This window comes from Corapipo altera, unplaced genomic scaffold (genome assembly GCF_003945725.1).
Source record: "Corapipo altera isolate COAL_440 unplaced genomic scaffold, ASM394572v1 57, whole genome shotgun sequence".
NCBI lineage: Eukaryota > Metazoa > Chordata > Aves > Passeriformes > Pipridae > Corapipo > Corapipo altera.
The window spans coordinates 3362109-3385997 of NW_020884905.1; the positions used below are offsets into that span (position 1 = coordinate 3362109).

General features: G+C 37.7%; 1 protein-coding gene across 2 annotated transcripts; it reads right to left on the reverse strand.

Annotated features, from left to right (window-relative positions):
• Positions 1-1128: 1128 nt before the first annotated feature.
• Positions 1129-21989, reverse strand: MTF2 (metal response element binding transcription factor 2). 2 transcript variants are annotated; one of them, XM_027651482.1, is made up of 15 exons: positions 21774-21989; positions 14966-15164; positions 14737-14818; positions 13104-13199; positions 12617-12717; positions 12175-12323; positions 10897-10992; positions 9730-9798; positions 8761-8884; positions 7012-7079; positions 6487-6657; positions 5753-5861; positions 5521-5579; positions 5282-5386; positions 1129-4454 (listed from the first exon to the last, which is right to left on the reverse strand). In XM_027651482.1, exons 1-15 carry the CDS (start codon positions 21776-21778, stop codon positions 4100-4102), a joined length of 1788 nt encoding a protein of 595 aa, XP_027507283.1. In that variant the 5' UTR covers positions 21779-21989; the 3' UTR covers positions 1129-4099. The 2 variants fall into 2 exon arrangements, with proteins under 2 accessions (XP_027507283.1, XP_027507284.1); XM_027651483.1 differs by lacking the exon at positions 21774-21989 and adding an exon at positions 17292-17309.
• Between the last annotated feature and the right edge of the window lie 1900 nt (positions 21990-23889).

Genomic DNA, 23889 nt, shown 5'->3' on the forward strand with positions numbered 1-23889 from the left:
GACTAGGAAACCAAAACCACATGGAAGTCAATCACTGCCAAACACAAAATAGTTAACAATGGGAAACAAACAGAATATTGTCAAATTCAAAGCTGGAAGCAAACTAGAAAAAGTGGAAGAGACAGACACACTGATGAAATAATAGTGAATAGATGAGAAGAAAGATTATAAGAAAAGAACTGTCTGAGCTACAGCTGTATTTGAAAAACTAATATCTGCAGGCAAAACATTGCATTGGTACCCATGAAAACCAGAACAACTCTTGATGTTGTGGTACATGGATCTCAATGCTGGAATATGTACAAATCTCATTTTAAAGACAGCAAGAGATGAGCTAGCTGAGAGAAACATTAAGGGCTACAAAAACGGAAAATATTAAAACATCGAGACAATACAAAAATCTTGTTTCATTGTTGCTGAATGATGCAAGTGAAAGACAGCAAAAGCATCAAATTCCAAGCTAATTCTCGGGCTGTGCACAGCTTGTACTGGTACTTGTCTTTTGCTTTTCCTTGCTATTGTCCTGCACTCTTTTCTAGAAGACCATTTCACCTTCAACTTTCTTTGGCAACTCCAAAACAAGACTCTTTTCCCATGTCTTTCTCTTCTTTACACCTCACCTACATATGATCCAATTTACACAAAAAAAACCAAACTAACTTTTCCAGAAATGTTGACAATTCTGATTTTTTCCACGTGCATCACTATGTTTTTCTGACCAAACTAGGATTATCAGTAGATCTGACACATCCATATGGGTGTTTAGCCACCAGTAAGTTCAGCATTGACCAAACAAATTCAGCATCCTTTTTTCCATTTCTACAGAATATAATTTCCTGCCTTGGCTTGATACCCTTAACTGCAATGTTACTTTTCATTCAGACAGATGTGAGGGAACTAGAGATGTGCCTGAAAATTTTACCTGCATAGCATTTGCAAGATTGATCCTCTTCCCTCTGTGCACAGAACTGATGTTCCTGTCAGGTTCATCCTTATCACTGTGTTCTGACTATTGCTCCTTCTTCAGCCTTGGCAAGTTCCATCTCAATTCACCAATTTCCTTTTAAAATATAACACTAATGATCACTTTAATAGGATGTTCCACAGACAAAACCATTTTTCTTTTTATTAAATTATCTTTTCCCCCTCCCTAGACAATAAAGTGCTCGTTGTCACCTTCAATGCCTTTTTTTGATTTATCTCTGTCTTCATGTTAAATTAAAACATTGACCTTCATTTCACATACCACGCTGAGAGGTTTTTCAAATTCCTTCGTAATCTCACTCAAACTGCCTGTTATGCATAAAAAAGCATAGTTTTATTTAAATTTTCTGTTGAAGTTTTGTGAGAACAATGATTTGACAAATAGTTTGCTACGACGCTTATTTTACAATTCTGGCCAGTATTGGGCCATTATTTCCTTGCTGTCTTGTTCATGCAATACCTATATTTTTAGAACAGTCACAAGAGACTTCTTCTACCTAAATACTACTGTAACACAAATAATATATAATGGAAAAATATTAGATCTCATACACATAGAAATGGTTCTAAATCAGTGACCACAACAAAGCTGAATTACATATATTTACACACATGCATACATACAGTGAGCGAGTTATACCAAAATGAAATCATTACATACAGCAACATTTGTCTTTTCCTTTAGACACATCACTACCACATACAATGAAATTCACATAAAATGAAAAAGGCATTTGTAGGTGTGCTTTAACTACTTCTCTAGCCCTATCTTCAGCAGCACTATTGCAGCATTTTCCAGTACATGACACCTTGTAGGTAACAAAGCATCCCTCAACCAGAGCTGGAAAACAAGTTAGTGTCTATGTGCAGGGCAAGTGTCTCCAGGACAGGAACAGGAAAGCTAGAGATAGGGATATAATGGATGGGAGGATGCCACCAAGTATGTGCTTCACAAGAATACAGAATCAAAACTCATTCTTCTCTCTCAAAAAATACACACATTTAATGTTGGTCTTTTAATTCTAAGAAAGAAATCAATTCCAAAAATACAAACTGAACATCAGAGTTAAATCAACCACCATAATAAAATGAAATGACATTCACAACAGTTACCTCTATGGACAGCTTAAGTTTGACAAATATTTTCTCCCCCCCCCCAATCCCCACTGAAATCCCCAAGTACATTCCAATATTTATCTTTAAACGAAGCTTTATGAAAAATACTGCTGGTGTTCAGTTAGAATTAAAGGACTTGGATAAAGTGAAACAATAAAGACAAATACAGATGGTGTGAGTAAGGTTACAAAGGCTTAACATTTTGCATTATCTCAAGATATAAACATTCAAAAATTAACATGAAGTTGCTGTGTTATCAAAATATTGCAGCTATAGGCAAGGCAACATTAAATTAATAGCTGAGGGTGTGAGAAAAAAAACCCACACATTTTAGTGAAGGTAAACAGAAGTGGCAGTTTTTAATTAGCATTTTTATAAAGCTAATATAACCCAGCCAGCCATAATCCAAGCACAGGAAAAAAAAAAGCTTTCTCTGCTTCCTTTGGCTATAAGGTGAAGGAAAAAAAAATCCAGAAAAATAATCACATTTTAAGATGTTCAAGATGAGCAGAAAAAGTCAAATAACTAAGTAATGGAATAAATAGGTACTAACCCAGGTAGTACACTTTAAACCATTCTGTCATTTGTTAATGTTACATAATTTTATTTTGGTGGTAAACTGTAAGCATGTAAGAAATCTAACCTTATGCAGTACAGTGAATAACCACCAAAGTAAAAATATTCTTCTGTTTACTCTTTGGCTAAAACCCCCTCAAAAGTAGCAGACAAAGAAAAAACACCTAATACTGGCAAGAGACTTTTTTGACTTTTTTTTAAACAAGTAAAATAAACTCCTCAATTTAAAACTTGGTACATTTTATAAACACAAAAGAGGTAATGTTGTAATAAATCAGTAATGTTACTTCAAATGGCAACATTTGTTGACCCTGTGCAATAATACACTTAGTTCATTCTACGTTTATCAAAATATGACTGTTTCTACAGGTATGTAGAAATCCTGCATGTGACTGCTGTCAACTTACTTTATAATGGGGACACAAAATTTACAATCAGAGTGCTACAGGAACTTGCACATTGTTATTTCCAGTAGAGTTCATTTCAAAATGTTCAGATCCTGCCTTACTTTTTGACAAATGGAAAATAATGGAATATAGAGCACATGAACATCAATGACTGCACCCATTGCCAGAACACACTGCACTGGTTGGACACTCTTCCTTAGTACATAAAAAGCAACAGCACCCAATAAGCCTGAGAAGAAATGCTGCTGTGTAAATACTGGCAACTATTCCTGAAAAAAGAATTATGGGATGAATTCTCAGAAGCTGCCCAATCCCATAATTTGTATTGCATAGTCACAATCACACATATATATACATGCACAGGTAGGTGTGTGCATATATACATATGTACATACACACACGCGCACACGCACACACACAGAATATATTAAGAAGACAATGAAGTCTGGTCACAGAGCAATTTACAGGCTCAATATATTTTTTCTTTTTTTTTTTCTTTTTTTTTTTTTTTTACACTTTGTTTGAAAGAAAACTTCAGTATTTTACAGTCTTCAGTAGGCATTATATACACTGCACTTATGAAATCTAGAAAGTATTGAAATAGAAATACATTTCTGCAAACATTTGGGTAAGAAAACAAACCAAGATTTTTCAAATATTTGTGCTATCTACATAATATTTTCTCTAAATCACAATAACTGTATCCATGGAATGTTCTCTAGAAAATGTCATCTTTTTTTAAACACCATGCACATTTTTAAGCAATTGTAACCCAAAATATCCCAACCTAAAACAATCTAACAATGTTCAGATTAAAAAATTTAAGTCTCAGATCAGATTTCAAAAAGATAAGTCTTTATCACAAGAGCTGTAATGATAACAATTACATGTTAAGGCTAAAAAGGTTTTGTTTTTTTTTTTTAGAAGCACATTTAAAGACCATTTCTCTCGTGGCTCTGCATTATGAACTGTACTTACAGATGACAGTGCAGTGAACATAATGTTCAGTCCTACAGTCAGGATGCAGTTGCTCCTTCCCACTCCACAAGATACTGCACCTTTCCATCAAGTGTCACCCGACGAGCCAAGACACGGTATTTTTCCCCACAAGCTATTCTACCTGCTGCACCAAAATAACTAGTAATGGAGTTCTTTAGATGATTGAGCTGTAACTCCTGATCCGCTAAATTGTTAAGTATCTCTGTATTGAGTTCATCATACTGGTAATCTTCCTTGCTCTCATCATCTTTAACAATTTCTGAATTTTGAGTCTGGAGTGCTTTTCGTGGAAAGCGACCTCTCCTTCTCAAATGCGGTATTGCAGCAGGCCAAGTTCTTCCTGTACGAGTCCTTTTTCTCGAGTCAGATAAACTATTGAAAATAAAACCCCACAGCATTAACTCCAAGGAATCTATTCAAAATGTATGCCTTACCATCAGCTATTTCCATGCCACTCATGAAATAACTTCTGTTCTATTTTTCACTGATAAAAATACTTATTGCCTATAAATAGGTAACTATAAGTATGGCACTTAGGTAAAAATTTCAGAACTCTAAACATGAGTTTTTTTGAAAGCAGACTATTTAGAGCAGTAATGCACACAAAACTGACTCATGAAAGCACTTGATAGCATGCACCAGAAAGAGGAGACAAAGTAGTAGAATACATGTACCTCAATAAAAAAGAAATTTATGTTTGCTTAACTTGAGAGAGAGAAAAGTTCAAGTAACAATTTATTTGCAGGAAAGTCAACTGTAGTTAATAATTTATTTATGAAAACTGTGCCAGAATTTTTTCATGCTCTGTTGACTGTAGAAAATCACAGCATACTTAGTATTCTTTAACATGAATACACAAACCTACAAAAACAAAAGCTGCTAAAATTAATTCAGGGTACACATCAGTTCTTTTGTGGCCTTTATTAGAAAGCTAAGCTCAACAAGTGTTTATGGAGTTTAACTCTTTTAAGCAAATATAACTTAGCTACACATTTTACATCAAAGAACAACAGTTGGCAAGCACCAAAAAATCCTCATCCTGTGAGTTGTACACAGAACCAATCAAGACTGGTTTTCTTAGATTTCTGATTTTCTTAGATTTCCCCATGCAATTTATAGCTCTACTCTGAGAAATCATATTAAAATTCATATACTGCAAATCTTAATCTTTATAGCAGATAGAGTAACTGAATAGTTACCTATAATGTCTGGAAATGCTAGATGAGGTAGTTTCTTTCATACTGGCAGCACCTGTGGATTCCACATCTGAGGTATTGGATGAATGTGCAGTTCCATCAGATTTCCTGTTTTGCAAGATAACAGGATTGCCATGCAATGAAAATAATCTTATATTAAAAACTGAGCTGACACTTCAGATGCAAAGAGATAAATTACATGGTATTATAATGTTTCACAGGATATTTTTTTTTAAATTTACCCAACAGTGCAGGGTAATTCCAAGGCTGGGTTCTCTATCACCGGAACTGGTTCATTATCCTAAGGGGAAAAAAAAAAAAAAAAGACACCTAAGCTTAGGTTTTGATTGTTGTACCAATTTTGTTTGAGAATTAGTGGGGGAATATCACAATTCATATTAACTTGTTATGTTTTTCTTCAACAATTATGATGCAGTTAGAAGGAAGAGGGGAAGGGGGAAGAAATATTCTTACCAGAGGAGACGACTCTGGAGGTTTGTGAATCATTTTCCTTGTATAGGGACCAGGTGGACGACCTACTGATTTTTTTTTCCCCTTTTTCTCTATACCATTACTTAGTTCCCTAGAAGAAAATTTGTATTTTGTTCTATATTACTAATGATAATTTTCATTTAATATTTCCTTTGGCAATGAACACACAGATGTCTGTTACTGAAACATTGTACTAAATGAGGTTATTCTGGCAAATTAAAATTGTCAGCTACAAAGCTACATGTTTTTGTCTGCATAATAACATTAACAGATACAAGATATTTCTAGGGACATTACTGATTCCCACATGTAGAGAAGAATGAACAGGTGTTAAATGTTGTTTATTCACATGAACACACTTGGTCAAAAGGATGGCACACTTACCAATACAAGTTACAATTTCACAACATAACTCCTATTCAGAATTCTAGTCAGATTATTGCCTAAGAGTCCCAGAAAGGCAAGAGATTATGTTTCCCAAATGGCAGCAAAGTCGATATATTTTCTATTGTCCTTACTGCTAAATTTCATGTTGGTTTTTCAGAAGAATCTTAATAGAAAGTTAACTACATTTGTTCTAAGACCTTGGTCTCACAAATAATCCACCTTTACAGTTATTTTTAAAAAATATCTTCTACAATGAAAAGGTCTTTTTTGAAGGCACCAAAAAAATGGCCAAAGTAGCCCCCATTGCTAGAATGACTGGGTTATTTTACCTCACATCAGGAATGGGTTTAGATGACTTTCTGCCTTTAATTTTGAACTCATGAGAAGTTCCTTCTGGTTCTTTCTCAGCCCTGAAAGCAGCATTCGGTGGCACAGGAGGAACGCGAATTCTCAAACCAAACAAATGCTTCTTTTTCTTTATTTCTTTTCCAGACATAAACCTTGACAATTTTAAACGAATTGTTATAATTCTGATCACAGGGAAAGCAAATTTCAAAATAACAGTGTATGTGCAAACAAAACTAAGCAAATAGAATATTCATTCAAATGCTACTTTACACAATCCTCACTCTCAAGTACAGAATGTGAAGTGGAAAGAGGATGGAAGTTACAACAATTTTTCTCGTGGTCTGGGTTCCACTCAAATAGTTACATAATGTTACAGTTTGAAATAGACACAGAATTAACATTTAAATGTTATCTGTGGCCAAAGCGATTATCACCTAGACTGAAGACTAATCTAGGTCAGATTAAATAGGTGAACAACATTCAAAGCAAAAGTATCAATAACTTACATGGTCTTGTAATCATTTAATGCCTCCAGGACATGCTCATATCTCTCAGATTTTGGTGTATCTGCCAGCTGTAAAATAGTAAGAAATCATTTAGCCTATCTGAATTCTTCAGTAGTAGAAAGATTCCAGTTACTTTGAGTCATTGTAACTACAGATTTGAATTTTCCAACATTACTCAAAATGATACCAAAAAAAATTATGGAAAACATCCAGAATAGCTATTAAAATCTAAAAAGAACAGTAAATCCATTTTCATGCCCCTTTTGCTAAGACCCAGTCTAACCTCCCTCCTTTCACTGAATCCTGAAGTAGCTAGTCCCTATCAAGCTTTTAAAACATGGAATCTTTTCTCTGAAAAATTAAGAATTACAGAGACAAGCAGAGCAAGTATGTTGGACACAAAGAAAGAAGTAGACAAGTGCTAAATGAACCAACAAATTTCTTCTACATTTCCCTCAATACTAAGATAAACAAAAATCAAAATTAAACAAAGCTTACATATTTGTTAAACTATACAGTAATATATTCTATTGAAAAGATGGTGTGAGAATTACATTTTGTGCAGCCTTTTTTTTTAATTAAAGCTTGAGACTTAATATGACAGAATTATTGATTTGATATAACTTAGGTAAGAGATGCCATACATATTAAAGTAAACCAGATATCTATTCATAATGACACTAATTTTTTAGTAATGCTTTAGTGTTTGCCTGTCTAACAAACCATTTACACTGATAGTCTGAACATATGTATTTTAAACTATTTTCCATTATTTATTAAAAATAGTTACTCATTTAAATCAAGAACACATATTTGATTCTCAAATTGTGTCTGCTAGTAAAAATGGATTACAGATGTATGAATTTACTGGAGTATAAAAGTAGGATGTACTCATGATAAGAAAATTTCAAACCATTTATATGCCACCTGTATTAAAAAAAAAACTTTAAAACCCTAAACAATTTTCATGCACAAAAAGTGCATACTCTATGTACTCTACATACTCTACTGGCAGTGTGCCAATTTGAACTCAGACATAAATTGTTTGCATCTAACATTACATGCAGAAACAAAGACCAACACTGACCCTCTTAGTTAAATATAAAGTCAATCTACTTAAGTAAATGGATTTCTTTTAATGCTAAGATAAATGCCCAGTTATCAAATAGCTGGAAAACTAACTAGTCTAGTAATGAGCTAAAAACAAGATGCCTTGACAAGTACCTGGATCAGACTGGAAAAGGATCAAAACAATTTTTAGACCAGGACACAAACTGACCATCCCCATTGTTTGAAAGAGGAAGGGAAGAAGAAATGTTTGTGTACAATATTTTGTTATATCTTAGAGACTTTGGATATATCTTCGTGTGCAATATACTCTGCACTCAGTTCTACATTTAGATTTTCTGTTTGGGGCACATGAAAATATCAAAGTAGTAAGAGAATTACAACATGAAAGACAAATAGAGATATGCATTAGTATACACAGTTGAGTATAAATAATTAAAAGTCACCATGAAAATAATGAGTCACGTGGATAATTTGAAGAAATTTTACAGCTCAGAAAAACATACACCACTTAATTTCCTTGCAGAAATAGAATGCTTTTTATCTCGTTATTTAGGATTACCAGATTTTAAGGTACTAAAGGACTTAACATGCAGAATAAGACAGTTCATAGGTTGCCAACTCTCAGGACATATGCATGCACTGTGAAAGAAAACAAGAAAGGATATTGCAGTTACTTACCTCACCAGGATGCAATCTATCCCAGTTTTCATTAATGTAGGCCATAAGTTCAAGCTCCGAATCAAAATATTTCTTCTTATGAATAACACTTAGGTTGTAAAGGCATAGATGTGCTATATCTACCCTGGAATATTTGAATTAAAAAGAAAACAAAACAAAACAAAAACAGAAAACTCATTTTATTTCCAATTGCTTTCCAATTTAGTAGAAAAGATATTATCATAGTACAGTTGGAGAAACACAAAGCGCAACTTAAAACACTCAATCCAGATAACATCACGAAGGCTTCTGTAATTTCTTTTCAAGTGATTCCTTCTGTTTTGCATTTTACTTTCATTTCTGCATTTTCATTGCACTGTCGTGATCTTCTTTTAAACTCCAAAACTGGTCTGAACCATGGGATATTTAAGCAAGTCTGAATTCACATTTGAATGTATCAACTCTGAATTCATGCAACTATTTTGGTGAACTAACATTTAACAACATAATTTCCTCCCTATATTTAGCATTAGGTACATTTACACTAAATTGGATATAATTTCTAATACAGGTTAGTTCAAAGATTCCAAACTACAACTATTGAGACTCATGAAGGACACTATTATAAAATGTATCAAGACGTGTACTCCAGTACTCACTACGTCTGGCTTACGAAATGGCAGGATCCTAAGCCTGAAAAACATATTTCACTCAGATATCTTAATCTTCACATATACAACAAGCGAGTAGTTGCTCACTACTTCACTGAACAATCCCAGAAACAAACATCAAGAGCATGCAATCACAATATATCTCTACATTTAAGGATAAACTTTGAATGAAACTTAGCCCTGACAAACAGCAAGAATGACTCAGGGAACAGCTCAAGCTACCAAGTGGATTTTCTTTTTAGCAAGGAGAACCAAAACACCAAAAAGAAAAGCAGAGCATGTATTTAACTCACCCCTTCTTTTAAAAATTTATACTTACCATCTCAAGGGTAAACGTTTGAGGTATTCTGGTCCAGAACTGCAAACTGAGCAAATGAACGTATAAAACCTAAAAATACACACATATGTATATGTACATGTGTCTGGGTGGTGGGTGTCCCTACACACACATGCTCTCAATGTTTTAACATCCTAGTTATGAAAAAATGAGAGTTAAGCAAGCTAGAAACCCAGCCATATGATATTTGTGAGTCTCTTTATTCTGCACCTCACTTTAGCAACTTCCACAATCTGTGCTGATACCTACTAGGCCAGATACAAGGTACTTGAATTCCATCCTGGTACCCACTGTTCCATACTCCCTGAGAAACTCTCAACCTGTGACTGTGTCAGCTAAAATGCTCTGTAATGCCCCCACCCCATTCTCTCAAATGCAAAACCCTGTGCACCAGTGTAAGCATGTACTTTAAGGACCCATGCCTTCCTGGGTCCTAACTCCATTCTTTCAAACAAATATTCCAGCACAACCAACAGCTAAAAGGAAGTCTAATAGATAACAAGTGAGATACTCCTTGATTCCTTTCTCCAGTTTTCTCTCATCTGCTGCAAATGCTCCAAGTTCCTCTTAAAATGAAAGCACAGACCAGCACCCTTTTTCATTTCCTTGTGTTCTGACTCATCACACATGAACAGAGGATGCAGAGTTCCCCTCAGTCTAAGTATCCTTCCAGCTCTCTCCAATCCCCCCCAGTCAGTACAGGGAGCTGGTACTGCACACGCTCACTGACAGCCCATCTCCAACCATAGTGTCCATGGTTTGTAATTCATCAGTCACCTACACAACGTGACCTCAAAAGCCCTTATCCTAACTTAGGCCCACTAAAGGGATCTGCTTTAAAAGTTTTCCATCTCCCAGTTGCCAGCTCCTACAGTACAATGGACTTATGCACAAAATGAAGTCAGCAACAGTTGGAATTCAACTAACCCTTGGTTACATCTCCACCTCCACCCTCCTTCATTCAACTGAGATGAAGAACTGCACTTTCCTGGCACCTGAACACGTGTTTATTTTGTATAATCTACTCAAAACACAACCCATTTTTGAAAAATGCTGTTGTATTATGGCTGCCCTAATAAAAGCTCATATGAGAGATTTCCTTCACATTTTAAACACAGACAACCATAAAGTACAGATTAATTTTCTTACCTGTCACCAAAAAGCATGGGCTTTTGGAGGCACTGCACACAAGCCTCATGAAACCACTGCTTACATTTGCAGCACTGCAACATCTTTAGATACCAGCTTCACCAACAGAAAGAAAAACAAGATGTGTTAAAAAAGTTACTGAAAATTGTTCTTTGTTACATTTAAATTAAATATCAAGAGATCTTTTGATCCAAACTGATTTTCACAGCTTATAAAATAGCCATCTCTAGGGGATATTTCAGTAACATTCAGTGCCTTAATGAATCACTACTAGAAAAGAGAGACTAGGAATAATAAAAGACAGTCCAGTAAAAGACTGAACTAAATTATTAAATGAAGAAAATAAACATTTCATTTACTCTGCCAACCAGCTTCTAATTCACAATAATAAGAATTTAGTAACTCCACAAAGACTCCTTCTGACATACCAGATTAGCTCCCTTATTATTTTTCAAAGCAAAACACAGCTGCACTAAGTCACAAACATTTGTTCTGGGGATTCAACTACTTGAATCCTCAAAAGAAACCTCATAGTTTACAGGGGTATTCTTTTCCTTTTTCAGCTTCTCCCTTGAGAAAAGGAACCATGCAAAACTGAAGGTGATGTTTGTCCAAGTCTCCAAAATTCTCAAACCAGAGCTCTGTCCTGTGAGCGTAAATTCAAAAACATTGCTTTTTTGACTTTTTGACTCTTTACTTGCCTTGATCTCAAATCTTCAATGCTATCTTATTCATTCACTCATTCATGCAGACACCAGAGTACCTATCTCTACCTGCTTAAGAAGTCCTCTTCTTGCCTTTCTTGTAAAAAAGAACCAGCAGAAGACTCTGTAATGCCATAAGAGGAAAAAGAATCTTTCCCCTGCCAGTGACTGAAAACCAGGGTATGATGTTATGGTAGAATCAGACAGCTGCATATTCCAACAACACTTAAGAAACTAATCTCTACGTACATTTATTTTTGTGACTTATGACCAAGTTAACATCAGAAAAATACTGCCTCTTGCTGATTGTAGAATGTACTGTGATTTTATGTGATGGTCACATGACAAAATTAAAACAAAACTAAATATTTTATGGGAGAAGAAATAATGTATTTCCCATGAGACACTTAAAAATGCATAGAGAATTCACAAGCCCACTTTGCATCCAGTTTTTAATACCTACACACAATAGGAACAGAAACTAACAAGTTCACAAGAAAGTCTACAAGAAAAGAGTCAAAAGTTTGTAGCTGCATTATAGAGAAAAGTTCTTATACATTATCCATTTACTTACTCTCCAGGTCCTCCACAATAGCAGTAACACTGCTGCACATTGGTTTTATGACCTGCATCCCACTCAAGGTCTGTTGCATTATATGGTAACGTTTGTTTCATGACTTGCAGTGCTTTGGCATTTGGTCCTTTCTTAAGCGCACCACCCCTCTGGGCCAAAACAACAACAACAATACGTTTCTGAAACTTTCAAAGTTTTTAATTTGAAAGTTATGAAAATTCGTCTATAATAAAGTCAAATACTTTCACCTGCATTTATGTTTTAATACTAGCATGTTTGTTTAAAAGCAAAATATCACCTATTTCTAAAATAAGTATTACTTCTCAACATACAAAACTTGCATTCAGATCAAAGATAACAAAAAAGAAATCACTGGAAAAAATGCTTTATCTTTTTATTATTTCAATTTCAAAAACAAAGATACATGCAATATGAAACACACCTTTGTTGTTGTTGCAAAAACACACTGTCGACAGAGCCATTTATCATCTGAATCAATCACGCTGGAATCAATATTTGGTGTGTGACACAGCTGATGATAACCTGTATAAGAAATGATCAGCCAAACTGTTATTAAAATGGCAAAAGAAGTTTACACAGGATTAACTACATATAACTTTAATGCAACTATAAGGCATTATCCTTCATTAAGTGACGAAAACCCGATAAAAAAAAAAAATCGGTAACAAATTCAAAATGGTATTTTAAATTTTCTTAATAGAAAAATAATAATCTTGACTTACAGAACAGGTGTTAGTCACTTTAACATGGATTCTCATCATTCACTGAGCTGTTAATAGCCACTAAGGGCTACAAAATTTAAGATCAGTTGAGCAGTCAGTCATTGCCAGGTAAATATCCCCCTTTGTGAAACAAATCAAAACATCTTTTAAAATGCAGTAAATAGAAAAAAAAAAAAATCTAGTTACCTTGCCCACATTTATCACATATAACCATTTCATTCGGTGCTTCTGAATACTCTTCCTGACATATTGTACAGACCATTTCCCCACTTTCAGTGGCTCCTAGACAAAGATGAGAGTGTGATTTTTTCAGATTACATCTGCAGTTGGAACTGTTACCACACGTATAGCTTTTTTTTAATTTCAGTTACAGATGTATGCATTGTAGAAATACATTGTTACAGAGAAAAACTTCTTACCAAGAATACATTCAGACATTTTGTACAGACTGTGCTACAAATATTTATATTACTTATCATAAGCTATAAGATATTTATAGGCTTTATATTGCCTACTTAATATGCAGTCCACGGTTCCTCAACATCAACAATAAAAATTCAACAACTGAATAAAGAATGTAAATTCTGGCTAAAAATACATATAAATAAATCCTATCTGAATATTTCCTATCTGAAACATAAATATCTTTTATGTTTATATTACTTTGTGTTTCTTTTCATGTAAATACATACACAATTTGGTGTATATCTTTTTGACAGATCTGTTCAAGATGCTTAAATATTGAACTCCAACATTCTTAGGAAAGATGTTATTACCACTTATACATATTTGCAAGCATACAAAAGCACACAGTTACAGCAGAGGTAAGGGAAAAAAGCAAGCTTGCAATCTGGAAACAAAACTACATCTTACTCCATTTATACCACGTATCAATGTAAAAATCTGGATTAAAATACAGGCTTCTTAATCACAGAATATTCTGAGTTGAAATGTCCCTCTACACATTCATTAAATTTTGATAGTTACCATAAACGAATCAAAGATCATGAACCTGTACTACACAGAAGCAGAACAGCATTTTTTTTTTTTTTACAACCTTCTAAGTAATAAAACAGTTGATTTTTTGCTATTATAAATAAAAAGCTTCTCCTTTTAGCAGACAGTGTTTAGTTTAAACATCAAGAATCAATGACAGCCAGTTCAGGTTTCCACTGCTTTTATACGATGAGGAAATTGTCATCCATGCTTCTACTACTCTCCAAATATCTGAAAACCAAAAAGGTACTGTACAATAGGTGTCTCACTCGATAACTGCACATTTCTTATATTACATGAATACTCAAAAACCTGTAATGGTTTCTTGTGTGCAACAGTTATGGTGTTACTTTTAACTGTCAAAACTCCATTAAAGATTTTCCGGGCTTTAGTTTATTTTCACAACATGTTGTTTCAACTGAAAACAGTAGGAGGACATAAACTTGGTGTAAATTAGGGCCCAGAGTATTCTGTTAAGACAGAGGACAGACTCTATCCCCATCCAAACAAAATCAAATGTGATTATTTTTAGAAGTCTTCTCCACTCCCTTGCCCATAGTTATGTGAAAACAAAAAATAAAAATGAAAAACCTCACAAAAACAAAATAACAAAAAAACCCCAGACCCAAAGAACAGTAACTTCAGTGATAGATAGTTGTTTTAAAAGGTTTTTTTTTTTCCATTTGCCTAATTTGTGATCCTGGATCACATTAAATCATATCACTCTAAGATACGAGAATATAATGTAACCATTTATTTTAACAGATATAGTAATCTAAACAAATAAGATACTAAACAAGGACTACTTCATTGAAGTTCTTGCCTGTTTGTATGTCCTTCCAGAGAACCCAGGATTTGGAACTGTCTTCAAATATAATGAAGCAGTTCTGTTTCAGTTTGTTTATCTGAAAAACAAAAATACAGTGGAAGCCATGAGCAAAAAGGACTAAACAGAAGAATGTACTTAATACTACAAAAGAGGCACAATAATACTGCAATTTTCAACTACATATGATACTTTAAGACTCCAGCGAGGTTAAAAATTTGTTTACCTTTTTGATAGTTCCAAGATAAAACAAGCCATCTGACCATCTAGCTAGGACATCCTGACCTTCCTCAAATTTACAAAGTGGCTTTTTGGCTTTCTGTCCATCACGTAAGGACAGCTTGGTCAGAGATGCTGAGCTCTTATGGCTGCGACGTAAAGGAGAGCGCTTATGGACCAGTGAATTACCCACCGCTGTAGAGTCTCTAGAGACAGAGAAGCAAGAAAAAAGGTCATCACAATTAGGATAAAGAAACTATGTATTTTAAATATTAATATGACTAACTCTAGAACTTCAGGTAACTAAAGACCTGCTCATGTCTTCAGACTTTAGACATCTTTAGTTGTGGTGCCTCTGCTGTGACACAAGTCTACAAAATTTGAAAGAGATGAGTTTATAAAAAAAAAATGTTCTATGAAATCAGCTGATGTAAATGGGGATGGGGAGACACAAACTTTCCAGCTCAGAGACTCTTCATAAGGTCACCAGAAGCATCAAAGAACACATCAAAACACTTATGCAAAACTTCAGTCACTCAAATGACTGACAGTTTTCTAAAATTCCAGGGAAGCTAAAAAGGTCTTAAACTAATTCTAACTGCATTATCTTGGTAGGGAGAGTAGTAGTTGACAACTAACAGGGTGCTCAGCATTTACTCAGAATCAAAACAAAACAAAAACGAGAGGCTGAGGTGTGGAGAAACCACCCAAGGTAACTTGACCCATAGGCAGAGTTGTAGAGGTTTCCAGCACAGAAAGAACTTCTACATGTTAAATTCATGTAAAATAAATTTTCCTCTCTGTTAGAATAAGAGTGGAAAATAATAAGGAAGGAAAACCAAAAGATCTTGCAACCTTTCTTCATACATGAAACCCAAAATTATAAGTTACTTGAATCAATCATTTTTCCTCATACAATTCCACAAAATGTAGTCAATTTACATGTGTGACTATGCTTTTATGTCAAACTAGCTATCAAACATCATATTCCAAGTAAAGGAATAAAATATAGAAAATTATAAAAGAGGATCAAATAGTGCACAAGGAAGAATCTTCATAAGTAATAGGCAGAATCTGAGACTATGTAATAAAGTTACCACTTGTATATCCAAATGTATTTTCTATAGAAACTAAAGTATGTATAACTAGGATGCAAACATAAGGACAGATTAGGGAATTAAATAGGATACAGTCAACTGAAAAAGCAGTTTCACCTCACTCAGGATAGCTTAGGTACATCATCAGCACCAGAAACATTTGAATTAATCTCAAAGCACCAACAAAAGCACTAAATTAATCAGTGTCCCATACAGTTTGAGCATTGCTATAGCAATGTTAGAATCCTATCAATTCCGCTGCTTCTTATGCAAAAGCTGTTTCAAGTTACTGCTGCTTTTCCCCACTCTAACCTCTGATAGATGGGACAGGGTACATGCAGCATTCAAAATAAGCTTACAAAAACGGAGTAAAAGCATGGCAGCCCAGGACACTTATTTTGTGCTGCCTTCTCAGCAGTAACATCTGGTTTACAAGTGTTTTGACAGAACTACTCTCCTAAAAAGGTTCAAAGATTTTTTTTTTCCAGATTTTTGTCTGGTTTAAGAGTCTAGAGAAAGCAGCTACAAGGCAGGAATGTTTGCTATTCTTTTCCAGTACCTGAAAAAAGGTGTGAAAGATCTCATACAGAATATGCAAAAAGACACAAATTCCATTTAAAAAACAACTGAGTTCTATATTAAAAAAAATTCTTCAAAAGCATTCTTTTAAGTACTGAAGTTTATCCCACATCCCCATTGAAACAATAACAAAAAAGTGTGCATCATTTTCTGGCACAACACACTTAAATGAATCTGTACACTGACTTATACAACAGCATAAATTCACAATAGCAGCTTCAGACACTGAAGAATCTTGATACAAGGTAAAGATGTGAGCCAATAAACCAGACACTTCTCCTTTGTCCACACTGCTCTTTTTGTGAGTGATAGCAGTGCTGAAGTGATGGCTAAACAGCTCATGAAGCAGCTCCTGCTGTGGCAGTTTATGGTTTATCTCACAGAGACTGAAAATAGGGTTAGTTATCACAATAGGTTGACAGTAGCTTAACAGTTGCTTTCCACATGGATAGGAAGTTTCTCTTCAGGGAAACATTCCCTCAATGTTTTTGATGGAGATGAAGTAGGAAGAGCCACCGTTTTTAACAAGCTGACTTTAATGAACAGGACATAAGTCACTTACAGTAGGTGTCTCTGAAGTATCTTCTGGAACCATTGCACAAGAAATGCAGTGCAGACCAGTGTAAAAGCTACATGCATAAAATGTTACTGACGTACTCATCTGTCTCGCCACAGCTCTCTCAGCTGTAGTGGAATACCAAGAAGTTACACCTACCATTAAAATAAAACTTTTGTTGGAAGTTAAAATGCAAACTGAAGTTAAATTCTTGCTTGCTAATTTTGAAATTAATTTAAAGGTTCCACATTTTCCAGAAACTTGCTTTCAAGTTTTCCCTAAAGTTAGCTTCATAGCACCTTCCTACCACACTATTTATAGTTACCAACTAAACCAGCAACCTTTAAGTAACAACTTCCCCATCTTAAAAAAAACTTTTCTCCAAGACCTTATAATCACATAATATCCAACCGATGCTTTGTTTTTCAGAAAAACTTACCTGATATGAAAATCTGCTTTATCTAATTTAACTCACACCACCAAGCTACACAGCACATCACACAGCATGTATGGCTTTACACCCATTACTCAATACTAAGTATGTTGTGCTGTATTCTTATTCAAGCATTTAGAATGCAAACAAAAAGTACTTACACACTCATGCAATATTTCATAAGTTAGTGGTGGAAGCCAGTAAAATGTGTCTGCATGCTAAAATATGTTTGAAAAGCTAGGGAAAAAGACGTGAAGAAATTGGAGCATTAAAAAGACTGAGCACTCTTGCTTCCAAGTGTTTGTTCCTTAAGATATTCACACTCCTGCACTCCTTCAGTTGCAACAACTGCTGTGAAACAACTTCTGTTAAAAAAACTCCCTTGACCGAGTTTTTTTTTCCCCCGGCCATCTCAGTTCACCGGTTTGTTTCATAGAATGGTTTGAAAGCACAACTGAATAAATTCAAACAAGCAACTTGGGACACAAACTCCTTCAGCTGTCACTGCCAGACTGCATGACTGAACTACAGTCACAGGTTCACTGACAATCCATGCAAGTTCAGCAAACTTCTTTCGGAAGGGCTCCTGATTCACAAATGCTGCGACAGTAACAGGTAATAGCTACCCTACGAGTACAGCTAGTTCTTGGAAGTTAATTTAAAGATACTAAGTTTTAACAACAAAATGCCCAAAGAATATTAAGAGAAAAATTTAATCCACTGAGGAAACTCATTAAAGTGGGACAGATAACTCATTTATTCCTACTAAATACAAATCACATGGAAGGGAAGATGCGTTTAAAGATTTAACAGAAGGGAATTCAGACTAGAACTCACACACAGACCTCGTGCAGGTTTAAGATCTATCTCAAAACTGGAAAATGCGGTATCACAGAGGAGAGGAAGACCTAGTGAAAGAACTTATGATAACCAGAGATAATCAGTTCAAATTCTGGAAGCATGACATTACTGCTGATTAATCACAGTTTCTTTAAAATTTGTTAGACAGCATCTAGATGGAATACTGTGGTTTTGTTCTCCCAATGCAAGAAAGACATCAAAGTAGATGAGTTTGGTGAAGGGCCACAGAGACAGTCAGGGACTGGAGCACTTGCCCTACGAAAGGGGGCTGAGGAAACCAGGTTCATTCAGCCTGGAGAATAAAAGGCTTCAGGGAGACCTAACAGCAGCCTTTCAGCTCCTAGGAGAAGGTCGGTGAGATGCAATTACCCTCTTCACAGTAGTGCATAGCAGGAGGACAAGAGGTAACATATACGTAGGAATAAGAGAGATTCTGACGGGGAGGGAACATCCCCCTCCCCATGGGGGCAGTTCAGCAGCAGAACAGGGGCACAGGGTGGTTGTGTGGCCTCTGTCACTGGAGGCTTTCAAGGGCTGACTAGAAAAATCTACCTGGTCTGACTTCATGTCTGATGCTAAGCTGAGCAGGACTACAAAACTCCCAAGATCCCTTCTAACCCGAGTCAGATTTTGACCCTGTGAAGTATGACTGTCCTTAATAAGATTGATTCATACTATTAAAAAGAGGTAGTCACTGGAATAAGTGACTCTCATGTCCATAATACTACACAATCATTTGTGATTTTGTTTTTACTTGCTCATGTTCTCCCTCAAGAAACCTTAACTAACTAGAAGTGTTCTAATTCTGTTTGATATGCACAGTGAGAGTATTACACTTTAAAAGATCATTACAGAATAACATATTTCCTTACATATTTAGTATGTAGGGAAACAGGATAGGGTAGCCCTGTACTGCAAAAGCCATTTGTTTGGGATCAATCATGTGTTTGTACACAAAGAGAAGAAGCAGAACAGAGTACTTGGGAGAAAACAATGCTATCAGGTCACAATACACCTTTTCAGATCAGAATTTCCCTTAATTGTACACTTAGGACCTCCTTAACTACAGAAACTGCCTTTTGGGTTTCTCCAGTACATGCAGGAACATACCTAAGGGAGGTAGGAGCACGCACCCAAGCAGAAAAGAAATGACAACATGCTGACTTACACTGAGGGGAAGAAAGAGTATTTCAGAGGTGACCAAAACCCCATAAAGACAAGTCTCCTTCTTTAAGGTTCATGTACAAGAGCAGCAACCTTCATAAGCACTCCACAGAATTAAAAAAATAATAGATCTAAAACATAAATAAAGTAATATTATCCTCTAAGATATTCAGTGAATGAAGTATGTCCAGACTCATCAGGAATGCTCTTATCATTAACTCTCCTCAAAGAAAGTTAAGCTGCTTGATTTCACTCCTCCATGGAGATTATACCTCCAGCAATATCTGTGGTTTTATAATTCTTCTCCTGTTGTGTTTTGCTCAAAGACACACTTCCCCTCCATTTCCTGCAAGGAAGGCCTGTAAAGAAGGTGAAACCAGCTCTGCAGCAAGCTCAGAGGCCAGTCACACAAAAAGTGCTGTTAATTCACAAACTACGAGAAGATTCGTGTTGGCTTCTCATCACGTGTGCTTCTTCTCTCCAAGCTTTCTCCTCCATAACTCACACGAGGAGCACAAAATATGCTTTACTGCCCCTAGTACTATATTAATTCACATCTATCTCCAGGGAATACAGAAGTCAAATCCTTACCAGGAAATGAACCGTAGCATATTTGTTACAGCTGCTCTCCTCATAAATTTTACCTGATCTCCTAATGCAGGGAAGGAAAACATAACTTGATACTACCAATACATGTGTCGTTCACCTATTAAAAAAATATACACACCTCAATAACTGCTGCCTAGCCATATTAAGTCAACTTTTGAGAAGCATCTACATTTGATTTAAAATTCTTCCCAGAACAGAAAAAGCAAGTTGTTGAGAAGCCACACAACTATACTTGATGAAATAAGGGTTAACTATTAAAAACACTGTTACATTATACTCTCAGTACAGATGCACATTTCACAGCTTGTAGCTCCTTGCAAAGATCCTTCTAATTTTCACTATATTATGCACCTTTTTTCATCTTTTCAATCTGTGTTCCCTTATTCCCCTTTCACTGAAAAGCTATGAACTCATTAACCTGTACTCTAATAATACAGAAACTAAACTATTTTCCCTCTTTCAACCTCAAATGTTTTCAAATCAAATGTAATTTGAGATCTCAAAAACGGGACAAATATTAACACGTTAACTTTTACCAACCTGATTACAGATCAAAAGAAAAAAAAGCAGGGAAACTGTTTGGTTATTATCCCACATTTTTGCCAGGTTAATTGTATATCATTGATGATGTTCCCTTACACTAAGTCAGGAGAAAATCATGCCATTATCCATTACTACGTTTGACCTTTTAAAGTTATGAGCTGGGTCTACCTATCACAAATTCCAGAAAGAGCCATAATGCTACACTGCTTTCCTCGCAGACCCTTTCATTTAAGCACGCAGGCCCTCTTCTTTTAATAGCACCCTGATACTTCATGGATGAACGACAACCCCTCGTATTTCAACACTAATAGCAGTGTCTAGAGCATCCAGCACAGAACCATATTGTTCTCTTTGACTAACGCAAGTATCAGCCCATTCTCCCTACAGAATTCAATACCAAAGAAAAGAAAATGCGTTACTGCACATCCTTTCAGCCGGCAACAGTTACCGCATTTTGGTGGACTAAAAACGTACTGTGCACATTCAAATCGTCAAGCCTGACAGAGACTGAGAGGTGAGGCGTTGCAAACAAACAAACAAACAAAAAAACAACAAAAAGAAACCAAAACCAAAGTTACCAGCGGGCACCAGCAGCTCTTTGTGCTGCTCTCTCCGCACTCGAGAAAACGCAGCCTGCCTCGACAATATCCTTAAAGGTGAAGGCGAAAATACAGCTGGCGCGGGGCTGATGGCACCTCAGCGCTGCGGCCCCCCCGGCCGGCCCTGCCTCCCCGCCTTTGTTTTGGTCACCGAGAGCACCGCTGACCCCTCACTCGCTGCCCGCGGCCGCTCGCAGAGAGCTCCCTCCCCCTTCCCCCAAGGCCTCGGGGCCCCCAGCCCCGGAGCGGGGCCCCTCTCCCCGCTCCCGCCCGGCGAGGGGGATGCGGGACGCGGCACCGCCGGCCCGGACTGCGGGATCGGCCCCCCCCACCCGCGCGGGCCCGGCCGCCCCTCCCTCCCCCCCACCCCTCACCTCATTCGGTCTCTCCAGTGGTGCCAACCGCCTCATACAGGGAAATGGGCGAGCTCGGGAGCCTCCCCCGGCGGCGCGGCGCGGTGCGGCCGGGTGCTCGGTGCACAGCGGGCCCCCGGGCACGGCCCCGCGGCGGCGGGCGGCGAGGGAAGGTCAGAGCCGGCTCACGGGCAGCCCGGCCCCGGCGCAGCCCCTCGCCATTTTTGTTTCCCGCGGAGGAGGCGCTGGTGCATTCTGGGAGCACAAAGGGCCGCGGCCCCGCCCCGGCGGCCCCGCCTGCGCCGCCAGCGCCGGGGGCGGGAGCGGGCGCGGGGCCGGCGCGGCGGAGGGACACCACCGCGGAAGGGCTTGCGCCGCTGCGAACAAAGAGGGACTACTTTAGCCGTGCGGTCGCAGCGGATCCATGCGCGCCGCTGGCGCTCGTTGCGGCGGGGCCGGTCATTGTTCCCGTCGCGTCTTTTGAGACGCGGTAGCGATCGGGCCTCGCTGCGCTCGCTGCCCCGCGGGACCCCTGCCCGGCCCCGAGGCAGCTCCCCGCCTTGGTGGGGTCGGCCCTGCCGTCTGCAGTGACTCAGGGCCCGCCTTCCTGCCCAGGGGGCCGGCGAGGCCCGGCACAGGTAGCAGAGGCAGCTCTGGCCGGCCTGTGGGGCTGCGGGCTGGACGGTGTGCTCCTCTGCAGTGACAGCGGGCTGCAGCCATTTCAGATGAGCTGAACCTCAGCTTGAGTTGTTAGCTGCAGCTGTACTAGCCAAGCTAATGGAACAAGGTGCCCAGCAAAGTCGTGGAGTCTCCCTCTTTGGAGACATTCAAAACCCACCTTGGCACATTCCTATGTCACCTGCCGCAGGTCACCCTGCTTTGGCAGGGGGTTGGACCAGATGATCGCCAGAGGCCCCTTCCAACCCCAGCAATTCCGTGATTCTGTGAAATAGGCTTCTTGTTTTCTGTCATTTGAGTTCTGCAGTTGTTCAGGCATCAGTATTGGGCCAGTCTCCAGGGTCCCCATGGTTAGCACAGCAGTTGCCCAATACAGTGGTACCAAACGCTATAAAGCTTGTCCTAACGCTGCAAGTGCTCCCTGGATCAGCACTCACCAACTGGTGTAACACACACTCAGGAATGGCTGAACTCAGTGGACTGGAGGGTGAATTTATGATTCCAGTCTCTCTCCTGCTGAAAATGCCCAAGTTCTCAAAGCCACCTTCCTCTTGAGATAAGCCGCCAAAAATAAGATACTGGATCAGTTTGCCATCCCTGGAAAGGGGCAGAGAGAGAGAATCCTGAGCAAAACACTGGAGTACAGCTTGGTCTGGCCAATTCTTAGTTACGTCAGAATAGAGCAGTAGTTATGATCAGAATCTCATTCACAGTTATTTTAAATACAAGTGTTAGGGGATAGTTTTTCCTTGGATGCACAGATTTCCATGTACTGCAAGCAGCAGTCAGATACTGTGAGTGCTAAAGATAAAGGGCCACTATCAGGAGAAAAAAAATTACACTCAATCTGAAGTCTATCTGCATACAAATTCTTATTTTTAAATCACAACAGTGGTGTGAGAATCAGTGGTCAGCAAACTTTCTAGTCAGCAACAGAATAAACATCAAAAATTGGCTACCTCACTACTTCCTTTTTCAGTGTCATACTTGGAGGGTCTTACTCCCGTTGTCCTGCTGTATCTTTGAAATTAATTTGATCAGAATTTGCCAAAGTAGAATCACCTATAATGTGAATTGTTTCACCAACAGCACCAAAACGCCCTAGACACATGCTAGCTCTACCCTCTTTGTCCTTAAAATATTGTTCCCAGAAGGAGTTTGCAGAACCTAACTGCAGAATTGCAGAGCTGCATGGGCCAGTCCTTTCCGTAAAGCATCATTTGTCACAGAGCTAGGACTTGCTGCCGAAATAGCATTATCTGAGGGCAGCACAAAAAAGAAACTAGGAATCCCTATGTTACATAAGAATAATGAGAATTTAATAAACTGATTAGTTTGCTATTGCAGGGATTGCACTAGTTAGGCCAGAATGTACCCCCGAAGCTTGTTACCATTAGCTTTATTACTACAGACAGCAAACTGTATGAGTATTTTACCACAACCTAGACTCCACGTAATT